General features: G+C 42.5%; 2 protein-coding genes across 2 annotated transcripts; both read right to left on the bottom strand.

The window, feature by feature from the left end:
* Nucleotides 1-1,053: 1,053 nt before the first annotated feature.
* Nucleotides 1,054-6,877, bottom strand: LOC124261616 (venom protein 302-like). Its single transcript, XM_046695954.1, has 4 exons — nucleotides 6,657-6,877; nucleotides 5,526-5,661; nucleotides 2,279-2,407; nucleotides 1,054-1,181 (listed from the first exon to the last, which is right to left on the bottom strand). The coding sequence occupies exons 1-4, from the start codon at nucleotides 6,813-6,815 to the stop codon at nucleotides 1,102-1,104; spliced, it is 504 nt and encodes a 167-aa protein (XP_046551910.1). The 5' UTR covers nucleotides 6,816-6,877; the 3' UTR covers nucleotides 1,054-1,101.
* Nucleotides 6,878-7,454: 577 nt separating this feature from the next.
* LOC124261626 (nidogen-2-like) lies at nucleotides 7,455-9,962 on the bottom strand. Its single transcript, XM_046695964.1, has 4 exons — nucleotides 9,765-9,962; nucleotides 9,147-9,276; nucleotides 8,189-8,317; nucleotides 7,455-7,575 (listed from the first exon to the last, which is right to left on the bottom strand). Exons 1-4 carry the CDS (start codon nucleotides 9,921-9,923, stop codon nucleotides 7,496-7,498), a joined length of 498 nt encoding a protein of 165 aa, XP_046551920.1. The 5' UTR covers nucleotides 9,924-9,962; the 3' UTR covers nucleotides 7,455-7,495.
* Between the last annotated feature and the right edge of the window lie 1,391 nt (nucleotides 9,963-11,353).

The following is an 11,353-nucleotide window of genomic DNA, read 5'->3' as shown; positions in this document are numbered from 1 at the left end:
CTCCGTCCAATTTCGTCCCAGAATGTTCAATGGGAGCCATATACGGGGAAAGAGACGGCCATGGAAAAACGTTAATGTTGTTTTGAGCCAGATAATCCATCGACACCCCTGCTGTGGGAGGGCTGCAAACGTCGCTGGCGTTGTTGGCGTGTCAAAATTGGCCCCACATATGGCCTTTGGCAGTGGATTCCAGCAGCCCGAAGACGACGCCTAATCGTATCGCTGGACACTGCTCCCCTTGACCCATGAACTAAAGCTGCTGTTACTGTTGCTGCTTGAGTTCGGTTCCTTAGATGAGTGACCCGGATGAACCGATCTTGCGCATGAGATGTCACTCGTTGCCGTCCGGTACGGGGACGATCAGCAGCAACTCCGGTTTGCTGATGACGTTGAGCAAGTCGTGTAATAGTGGTAAGATGACAGCCCAATTGTCTAGCTACAGCGGTTGCGGAGCTACCTCCGTGCAACTTTACATTGGCCATTCCTCTCTGCTCAGTCGTTAGTCTAGGCATCGTTTGTGTGGTGTGTACATCTCCTAGTGTCAATACTGAACTGTTTTTTTGACACAAACCTTTATAAAAAGATACCTCAGAGTGAAATGCATGCTTTTCATCCAGAACCGTCGATGCACGTGCTAAAATTATGGTTTTGCTGCACTGTTGGTGTGTTTGTGCGAATGGTTCGTATGGATGTCAAATTGCATGACATCATCTCATCTTGGATCATTACATCACTTTACCATGAATGTTCCATAAACATGAACGCTTACTTTCATGAGATTTCATTTTTCGAAACTTGCGTTTCTTTTGCTGTTCAGTATATATACATAACATATAGTGAGTGTTTTAAGTGAGTCTAAACTTTTGAAGAGAATATATTTTGAAAAAATATATGTATGACTGAAACATTTTAGCCTCCGGGTATATGCCAAGGCTGGATGTGTGGTTCGTCTGGTTTGACTGGAGATGTTTCGAAACATTGTATTTAATGCTGAAAATATGCTGTGAATACCCACACAGCTTGTACCTGGATGGTATGATTATGAGTGAGACATGGAAAGAATGATATTTTATTTCTGCAAGGTACATGAAGGCTGTGTGGTTATTGAGAGGGACAGTTGACCTTCCCAAGGACCTTGCTTCCTTGCATAACTCCCATTGAGTCCACACAGAAACAGTGACCTGCAACAAACGTTGTGAAATTGTTATTACCTTGTTGAGGATGACAACTCTTATTTGCATCATTACGAAAACTCATCGTCGTCATCGTCGTAATCGTCATCATCGTCGTAATATGGCGGTACATATCATAATAGCATATTGTTATAAAATTATACAATTGTGAGAAATTGTTTCTGTATAGATTCACTTAAAGTTTTTGAATTGTGTTTTAACAATAATTAGTTATCAGGAGTATATTACTGTCTAATGCAATCAGTAGTGTGGAGGTTTCTATATTTGGATGTTTTAAAGTGTAATGTGATATCTTCTAGAACAGCAAACGACTAATGTAGTATGGCACTGAACGTTCCACAAAGTTTCTCGACTATACAAGGGGACAAGCGCCCCACAATACATCAAAACCAGTGCTTCTACCAATGGATGTTTACTAACTCAGTAATCTTAAACTATACTGACAATATACTGATAGGCAGTACTAGTACTAGTCATATTCACAGGCCCTCGTGTCTTTGCGAGGGTTAAAGGTTTTGTTTTAAAACAAATTCCGATGATCCCCGACTCAAAATGCTTCACATTACGATCATGATTTATTGTACCCCGAAGCGTTTGGAGTCGGGGGGTCATCTCAATTTATTTATTTATCTATTTTATTTATTTATTTATTTACTTAAAATCTTTAATCGTCGCAAAGAGACGAGGACCAGTGGACATATTCCTAACTCAAACTAAACTTACATATTCGTTCAATAATATACTCATGCCAATAATGGTTGTCACTCCCTCCGCACCCCCAATAATAATACCCCATACCCCCTCTCCAATTAAAAAATTGAAGGTGGTGACAACCATTATTGGCATGAGTATATATAGAAATTAGATTGACATTTGGGAGACAATATTGTGGTTTCATTTTAGATTACGTCTGAGCATTCTCCCACATTGAAACAGAGACATATTTAGTAATTAACGGAGGATCTGGATGAATATTAAAGTATTACTTGTCAGAGAATCAGTGAGAAGGTGAACAGCATGTTAAAACAGGGAACGGTATGTTTGTGGAGAACCTATACCATCTTGGCTTAGATCTGTTGTCTCACCTGAGAAGTCGCACTGCTGAGGTGTGAAGTTACCATCGGCGTCACAGGTTGGCGTCCACTTGCTAGCGTAAACAACCATGGTTATCAACGACGCCATCCTCATCTGCTCACATTTAGTCTTCGTCGATCCTAGAAAGTCACGTGACCGTTCACATAACACTACAAAACTGAGTGAGCGAGTTTAATTTTACGCCGCACTTAGCAATATTCCATTTACATGGCAGCGGTCTGTAAATTATTGATTCTGGACCAGACAATTCAGTGATCAACAGCATGTGCATCGATCTACACAATTGGGATACGATGACATGTGTCAAGCAAGTCAGCGAGCCTGACCACCCGATCCCGTTAGTCGCCTCTTACGACAAGCATGGGGCCATTGAAGACCAATTCTAACCCGGATCTTCACGTGTAACTATAAAACTAGTCTAACACGACAAACACTGACGTCACAGAAGACGGGAGAAGAATACTTCATGATACAGTGTTGTACAGATGAAATAAGATAAATCATATAAAAACAGTATTTCACAAAATTATTCATAAACGTGGGACAATAAATACTATATTCAAAACCTATACAACTGCCTTGGCCAACAGGACATTGTTGGCTAAGTCAAATTTTTGCGAACCCACAGCGCCCATCTACGTTAATAAGACGTCAGAGTATATCTGTGGTATATATCACATGAGGCACAGTGACGTCTACTGAAGACAGTGTACAGATGACTCGACAGCGACGGTTTATACCTAAATCTCATACACTCGATGTTTTTATGCGAACACTATGAGACACCGTTTTAGACTATGTCACCCGTAGCCTCTGTTTGTACGGGAAGATCAAATGAGATTGTCAGGATTTGTGACTCGGTACAAGACAACACTGGATTTATACTCTTAAAAAAAAAGAAACTTGACATAGGACAAATTTGAATTTTAGGAAAATATTTGAAACAAACCAATCCATGCTGAATCCCATCATGTGGGGGAATAGTTGCCGACGACAAAATATTTGAAAAAAGAAACGTTTAACAAAAACGTTTAGTTACACTCATGTCTGTAGTGAGTCTCTAAAACGCACCCTACATGAAATGCACGAGCATCATGAAATTATGTATCACACTGAGCTGAAGCCTATGACTGTAGGAACCGCCTCCGTGGTGTAGTGGTTAGAGCGTCCGCCCAGAGAGCGGAAGGTCGCGGGTTCGATCCCCGGCCGCGTCATACCAAAAGACGTTAAAATATGGAACTTGTTAGTCCCTGCCTGGCGCTCGGCATTAATGGGTACAACAAGGACTGGTCGGTTCGGTGACAGTATAATGTGTCTGAGTGGGGTATTCATGCTTCACTGCGGCATGGTATCTCAGTGGGCTAGCACTATAAAACCAGCTTCAGTCTGGGCTAGTACAAGCAGCCGCACATACCCATACACACGCATGCACGTCGTCATATGAGCGAAATATTCTCAAGCACGACGTAAAACCCAATTTCACCTTACCCGACCCATGACTGTAGGCTTTAAAAAGCCACATCAGTGATACCCCGCATGCATTGCTTTAAGCCACTATAGACGACAAGAGAATGAAAAGGCTGATAGAAGCTCAACGACACAACGCCATCGGCCGTTACAAGGACGGACATCGCAGCATGATGTGGCTAGGCACTTCAGCGTGTCCAGACAGACCAGCTGAAACCTATGGACCCGATACAAAAATACTGGGAGTGTTAATGACAGACCCAGGTCAGGTCGACCTGGAGTTACCACCGCCGCCCAAGATCGCCCATCCGGTTAAGACATTTTCGTTGAAACACCACGGCCGCATCATCCACAACAATCCAAATCCCTGGCCTGCTCCGAATCTCCGACCAGACAGTGCGCAATTGCAACTGGCTATGGAAAGCCAGACTTTTTGCCAGAAGACGACTTCAACGTCACGTCGTTCTCACCATCAACGTGATCTTTGGAGCATGGCAATGCTCGACCTCACTCTGCACGTATTTGACATGTCTTCCTCCAGCAAAACAATGTTCAGTTATTACCTTGGCCTTCTCGATCACCGGATTTGTCACCCATTGAACATCTATGGGATACTCTTGATCGACGCTTCCGCCAGCGTCATGCGCCACCTCAGACACTACAAGAACTGCGCACAGTACTTCAGTAAGAGTATCAAAACATTCCTCAAGACAGCATTCGGCTTCTCCTTTCTTCTATTTGTCACCGCTGCCAAGCTGTTATCGATGCTCATGGTGGTCATACCAGATACTGACATTTTACTCTGACTAATTGGCTTTAATAACCCTCTGTGGTTGTACCAAACACTTTCTGGATAATCATGTTTTGGAAATTTGTCAAGTGATGATTTTACTGTAACTGTGCAATGATGCCATGTTTGAATCAGCTGTATGCATTCAGTAAGTAAACTCCAAAACACATGTCAAGTGTCTGTTTTTGAAGAGTATACTTCATGATGTTAGTCCGATATACTTTATATGGGCAGTCGTATTGGTTGAAATATTGCCGGTACATTGTTACACAATAAACATAGAAACATGAACTCAAAGGTACACATAACTGTATCCACATTTAGCATACAAATACATTCTCAAACAAACTGCATATATATGGTGTTCACAAATGTTCCTCTGTCAGAAACATTTGACAAGCCTGTTAGCCGTGCTTTACACCGAAGGCAGCATTACACTGACCAATAGATAGCTATCTATCATCAACGTGCCCTGACAAGCGTGGCTTCTGGTGTCTAGTGACCTTAGGCATAGCGCCTGGACACAAATCGCAAAGCAACGGTGCTCACGGAGAGTCCTTCGATGGGTGACCGGATTTGGCAGCTTGACTCCTGAGAGTGAAGCTGCAGTGTATGGGAGATGCACTGACTAGACTCATCTGTAACGCAGCGTTTCGAGGCACGAACATAAAAGATCACCATTAAATTTTGTTGGCTTACAAACCTCAACGAACCCGACCGACGTATGTCTATCCTCTCGAAATGTACTCGGGGAAGACAAGTGTTCTTCCTCGACGGACGATTTGTACTGTAGAGCCTTGAAACTATCAATCCTTTGATTTGCATTATAAGAAATAGTTCCTTTCAGACAGGGCTTCGCCATGGCAAACAATTTATGAAATGGTAAAGTTTTCAGAAGCTGTGGACGCAGGGTCTGAAATCACGTTTTGTTGACTTGATATTGGTGTGGAATAAAACAGAGATCCTAACACGCAACTTACTCTTGGATGTGTCCTTGACACAGGTGCCCGCACCAAAAATAGCCATCTGGTCCTTCTTGCAAACCAAACCCGTGTCACAAGACCCCTGAGGTATTATCCCGTGCATGTACGTGGCCTGGCACACCTCTCCCGCAACCTGAATGTAGAGTGAGTGAGTCTATAATCTTCATATATGTTGAATGAGTAAGTTTTAACATATGTGAGGTCAAAATGAGTTGAATGAATGTGGAAATGTTCCACCATTATGTGGAAATATCTTGAAAAAGACAGTACTAGACTTATAAAAAAATAAACTATGTCGACATTAAGAGAAGCACCTTGACTTTCTGCTAGATAAGCGATTGTACTCAACACGAGGTTAAACATTTGGCGAAACTACATATTGACATTGTTATTCAAGTCTTGCGATAACCGGGTAAGAAATACAATGATACAGTACAACCAGAAATTATTGAGAATTTAAGGATTGTAATTTTCTATATTTTGTTCACTCATTACTCACGTATTAATGTGAATATTAGCAACCTCCTTCAATTCTAACCTCCTTCCTTTGTTTTTAGAAACAAGAATACCAAGCCGCCTCCTGTCACCGACAGTGAATTTTCTGGGCCTACCTGCGCCTCCCTGGTACTCAATGCCATATCCATTTGCAATATTTTTCAAAACACAATAAACAGTGGACAAAGGGATGCCTGTTCTACTTGAAATCACTTTAGCTGATCTGATGTCCTTGTTATAATACTCTAAAATCAACTTCCTCTTCTCTAAATCATCCATACTGAGGATCACTGAAAATGTCGTCTGCTAGCAAGTAAACAAAGGGGGATAACTCTTCACAAAATCATGAAAAGGGATTAACGGAGTTGTCTCTCTTGAATGAAACCAAGCACTTGATAGCTGGTCACGGTTGATTATACTAGAAATCTAATTAAACATATTCCTAAAATTCTCCATAATTTCTGGTCATACTATAACTAGTCAGTAAAACTATCATATCATGACCCACACAGTATTACATGGCGAGTATATAACAGCTTTTACAATATTGCTTTTAAGAACAATTCACCATTCGCGTAAGACACTCATCAAAGCGTTGTGTCAACCGATGGACATATTCAAGACAGAACATACCTTGGCACATGCATCAGAGCAGCCACAGAATCCTCCCCCCTTGATGATAGAACCAGCGCAGTTGAGGGGAGCTTGCTTCACCTGGGAACACAACTCAGGAACACAAACAATGGCATTCGCTGCCCCCCAAAATACCACTAAAACAGCAAACCGCAGCATGATGTCTTGTCCGACTCGTACCAAAGAATAGCACTTGACCTATGTTGATATCTTATCTCAAAAAGCCGATGTTTGGTTTTCACATTACCTGCACGTGACTTGAACCTGCTGTCCCTGTGTGTTTCTGTCTCGTGTCTTTCTGTGGTTATACGTGACTTGGTTTGCCTAGTGGACAAGGCCCAGACTCACCTCGACTTAGACGCGTGTTCGGTTTCCGTATGCATGGTGCATAGGTAACAGGTAGCCTTGTGTCTGGAGAGGCCATTTAAGAGTGCTACATTCAGTTCGCCATATTTTAGTGAAATTATCCAGTTTCTACATTCTGGACTAAGACTTGTGTACAGATTGGTACTTCCCAAGCAGTACTGGTCTGGGGGCTGGGTTTCCGGGCTAGAGGCGTCCTCGCTATTAGGCTATTGAACTCTCAATATTGAACTTACTATCCCTTTGATACATACGAGTACTAGTATATGCTTTACGGTTTATGCCAAGAGGCTGAAGACTACATTTGAGGTTATTGAAATTTATATAGGAGATATTCGAAACATTCTACATGTATTTGGACATAAACGTGAGCTATATTTCAAAAAGAACATTTTAACAGGTTTTGTTTGTGTGAATATGAGTTAAAAACGCAGGAAGATACGTTTATTTCTGTAATGTACATGAAAGTCGTGTGGTTATTGAGAGGGACAGTTGACCTTCCCAAGGACCTTGCTTCCATGCATAACTCCCATGGAGTCCACACAGAAACAGTGACCTGCAACACATGGTGTGAAACTGTTATTGTCTTGTTGAGGAGGATCACTGCTATGAATATCAATAGTGTTCAGTGCCGATCTGTTCATTGGTCAGTCGTCAACAGACCAGGTTTCTATGCTTAAAGACTGAACTGGTCAAGTTGCAATGACATCATGTTACCAAGTCAGAGGCTGGACTTAAATTCATCTTGCATTTTTCTGCCGATGACTGACTGTTGTTTCAAATGCATATTCTTACACAATATCTAGAATAAATGACTGTATTTTCAGAATCGATCGGGTACCTCCGCACGTTTTAGCTAATAAAGATGGACTTTATCAATTCAAGGTTATGCCAATTTGTATCCAGATTCACCATATAGTTTGAATCCTCAGAAGATGACTGACTGACTGAGTTTGGTTTTACGCCGCTTTTAGCAATATTCCAGCAATATCACGGCGGGGAACACCAGAAATGGGCTTCACTCATTGTACCCATGTGGGGATTCGTGACGAGCCAACGCTTTAACCACTAGACTACCCCACCGCCCCATCAGAAGATGAACTGCTTAAACCCAGTTTGAACCATTTGGGGAGGACCTACACCGCCTCAGACTATAACTGCTGTCTCACCTGAGAAGTCGCACTGCATGGGTGTGAAGTTACCATCGGCGTCACAGGTTGGCGTCCACTTGCCGTCGTAAACAATCATGGTCATCAACGACGCCATCATCATCTGTTGACATTTAGTCTTGGTGGATCCTAGAAAGTCACGTGATACTTTCAGGTAACACTTCACATGGGTCAAACTCGAAAAACACTGTAACATATGTTATATATGGGATTACACTTTCACCACGGTTTCCGCGTTGGCTGAGTGGGTTAGACTGCTGGCTTTGTGTATTGACGATTAGGTGCCTGTCTCTGAGCGTGTGGGTTCGACTCAAGCATGGGACTTTAACCCAACAAACGTACAAGAATCTGAATTTTCCTGAGAAAGTGTAATCCCAAATATAACACGTTACATTTGACCACTTTCTAAATGATACTGTGCATTCGAAAAACACTGCCTGGTGCCATGCACGCCATATCCACATTTGTCAGTTTCCACTAAACATTTTTCTTGTCGTCAGTCTATTTGCTTGAATTGAGATAAATGAAAAATATATTTTCGAATGGATTTAGCCGAGCAGAGTTTTATGGAATCAACAGGAATATTGCTGTTTGTTGTTTAATGCTACACTCAGCTACATATGGTGGCGTTCTGTAAATAATCGAAACTGGACCAGACACTCCAGTGATCAACAGCATGAGCATCGAACTAAGCAATTGGGATACGATTACATGTGTCAATCAAGTCAGCAAGCCTGACCACCCGATCCCGTTAGTCGCCTCTTTTGACTAGCATGGGTTACTGGAGACCAATTCTAACCCGGATCTTCACGGGTCATCAACAGGAATAACAGAACACGTTGTTTGAACAGGTGTCGTAAGATATTTAACAAACACTTTCGGCGAGACCTCAATTCACGTTCTGACAAGACACCCTACACCATGTGTACAATGAAACAGAGACCCAACATCAACCTACTTTTCGGCGAGTCCTTGACACAGGTGCCCGCACCAAACGTGTGGGGCTTGCGGCAAACGAGGTCTGTGTCACACAACTCCGCGGGCATCACACCGTGACTGTAAGTGGGATAACACGAATCTCCCTCCATCTGAATGTAGAGAGAGAGCGTAACGGGGTGAGTGGGGTGGATGGGTGACTCAGAGAGCGAGTAACTGACAGAAGGGGTGGGCGAAGGTCGTGTGAGTGAGTTGGGTAGGGTGGGTGGAGTTTTGTTAGAGCGAGTCAGTGAGTGAATTTGTTTGTGGGTGAATGGGCGTGAGTGAATGGATGAGTGCTGTATCGTGTGTGTGCGTGGCTATGTGGATAAGTGAGTGAATGGTGGGTGGGTGCGTTGGTGGGTGGGTGTGAATGAATGGATGAGTGTGATAGTATGTGTATATATGTGTGTGCGTGTCTGTGTGGATGAGTGAGTGAGTGAGAGTGAGTGCGTGGGTGTGTTAGTGTGTGTTTATGTGTGTGTGTGTGGCTGTGTGTATGAGTGAGTGAATGAGTGGGTGGGTGTGAGTGAGTGGATGAGTGAGTTTGAGTGAATGAATGAAGAATTAAGTCTGACAGAGTGACAGTCGTTGTATACACCTTGGCACAGACATCGGTACAACCACAGAATCCTCCTCCCTTGATGACAGAGCCAGCGCAGTTGAGGGGAGCTTGCTTCACCTGGGCACACAACTCGGGGAGGCATACACCGGCATTTGCAGCCCCCCAAAATACCACTAAAACAGAAAAACGGAGCATGGCTTCTTGTCGGACGAGTCACAAAGAATAGACCCAGATCAGTTAGGCAATCTTATCTGAATAAGGCCACAGCGATTTTTGTTTTTCGCAATCACAGTTCTTATATGAGCCTTGAACCGCAAGCGTCACTTTCTGAGTGTTTAGTCTTCATTCGTCTCACCAAACCCTGGATTTGATTTTCAGCAGGCATGGTGCAATTGTTGATGTTTCCTGGCGAAGAGCTGATTGTGGTAAAAGCAGATCTCTGGAATAAATCTGATCATATTAACTAAAAGTATTAGTTTCATTTTCACTGGTTTCGGGATAAACATCTTGCATGCAGGGTTTTTCAAAACTTGAACATGAACAGACTTGCATGGGTAATGATCCGCTGTCTGTGAACGCTGACAAAGGTTCAACCAACTCAGCCTTTCAGACCGTCCTCTCTGTAGACTCATCCCGTGTCAAGCATCGGGCGCTCGGAACTAATCCAGTGTCACCAACGGCATTGAAATGTCAATGAAACGTTTCCTCATTTTTCTATGCGAATTTCGTAGTTTACGAACGGTTTATAATTGTAACGCCTCTGCACAGCCATTAAGTATCATTTGCTTGAGGATGTGAAAAGCGTTGCGTAAATCGTTCGCTCGTACAACACAAGAGCCGAGTGTTTTATTCCTCAAGTGGATATAATGGTGGTGCTAAGAGTCCGAACTGTGATATTACTGGTACGTTCTTGAATATCACTGAAATCAGCCCTGATTCAAACTTCAAAGTACTTGGATTTAAAAATAAAATACATGGATATTTGACACTGCTCAGCATCTGTCAGTAACCTTGACCTTCGGCTTATCCGGAAGCAAAAAGAAGAAGGAGGTGACACTGCTGTCGGTAGTAAGGATGTATTGTCCGAAACTGAAACAAAGATTTGACTTCTGGCAGCCTTTTGAATGGCTTAGTGAGACTGATGTCATGTGACCAAGACACAACTTCTATTGCTAGATAAAGAATAAAATGCCAGTATCTGAGACCCGAGAACCGTTCCCATGTTGTGACCAATGTTTGAACATACCTAGGTCCCGTCAAGATCCGGGACAGAACTGGTCATCAGCAACCCATGCTGGTCGCAAGATATGACTTGCGGGATTAGGTTGTCAGATTCGTTGACTTGGTTGATGCATGTCGTCATGTCCCAAATCGTAGATTGACGCTCGTGCTATCAATCACTAGGGGTGGGTATTGCAGAGAATTTTCATATTGCGATATATTGCGATGCAAAAGCATATATTGCGATATGTTTTGCAATATATTGCAAGAAGTTTTTTTAAACAAAAATGTACTTATAATCGAGTTAATGCTTGATTTATAAAGCAAAAACACAACAAAATCACTATGCTTGATTAAGCTTTAATAAAAACTTTCAATCATGACAAAATAAAAATGTGAGTAAT

The sequence above is a fragment of the Haliotis rubra genome, unplaced genomic scaffold (genome assembly GCF_003918875.1).
Source record: "Haliotis rubra isolate DU_JTF1 unplaced genomic scaffold, ASM391887v1 Scf800, whole genome shotgun sequence".
In the NCBI taxonomy this organism is placed as follows: domain Eukaryota; kingdom Metazoa; phylum Mollusca; class Gastropoda; order Lepetellida; family Haliotidae; genus Haliotis; species Haliotis rubra.
Note: the sequence above shows the minus strand (reverse complement) of the source record. Positions and strands in the feature narration are given on the sequence as shown.

Excerpts from the sequence above, each read along its gene's own strand:
- LOC124261626 (XM_046695964.1), bottom strand. The coding sequence starts at position 9,923 with ATGCTCCGTTTTTCTGTTTTAGTGGTATTTTGGGGGGCTGCAAATGCC. Across the intron at positions 9,277-9,764 it reads GTACCGATGTCTGTGCCAAG|ATGGAGGGAGATTCGTGTTA; the intron begins GTGTATACAACG and ends CTCTACATTCAG. Across the intron at positions 8,318-9,146 it reads TGTCAAGGACTCGCCGAAAA|GATCCACCAAGACTAAATGT; the intron begins GTAGGTTGATGT and ends GTGACTTTCTAG.
- LOC124261616 (XM_046695954.1), bottom strand. The coding sequence starts at position 6,815 with ATGCTGCGGTTTGCTGTTTTAGTGGTATTTTGGGGGGCAGCGAATGCC. Across the intron at positions 2,408-5,525 it reads TGTCAAGGACACATCCAAGA|GATCGACGAAGACTAAATGT; the intron begins GTAAGTTGCGTG and ends GTGACTTTCTAG. Across the intron at positions 1,182-2,278 it reads TCAGCAGTGCGACTTCTCAG|GTCACTGTTTCTGTGTGGAC; the intron begins GTGAGACAACAG and ends CGTTTGTTGCAG.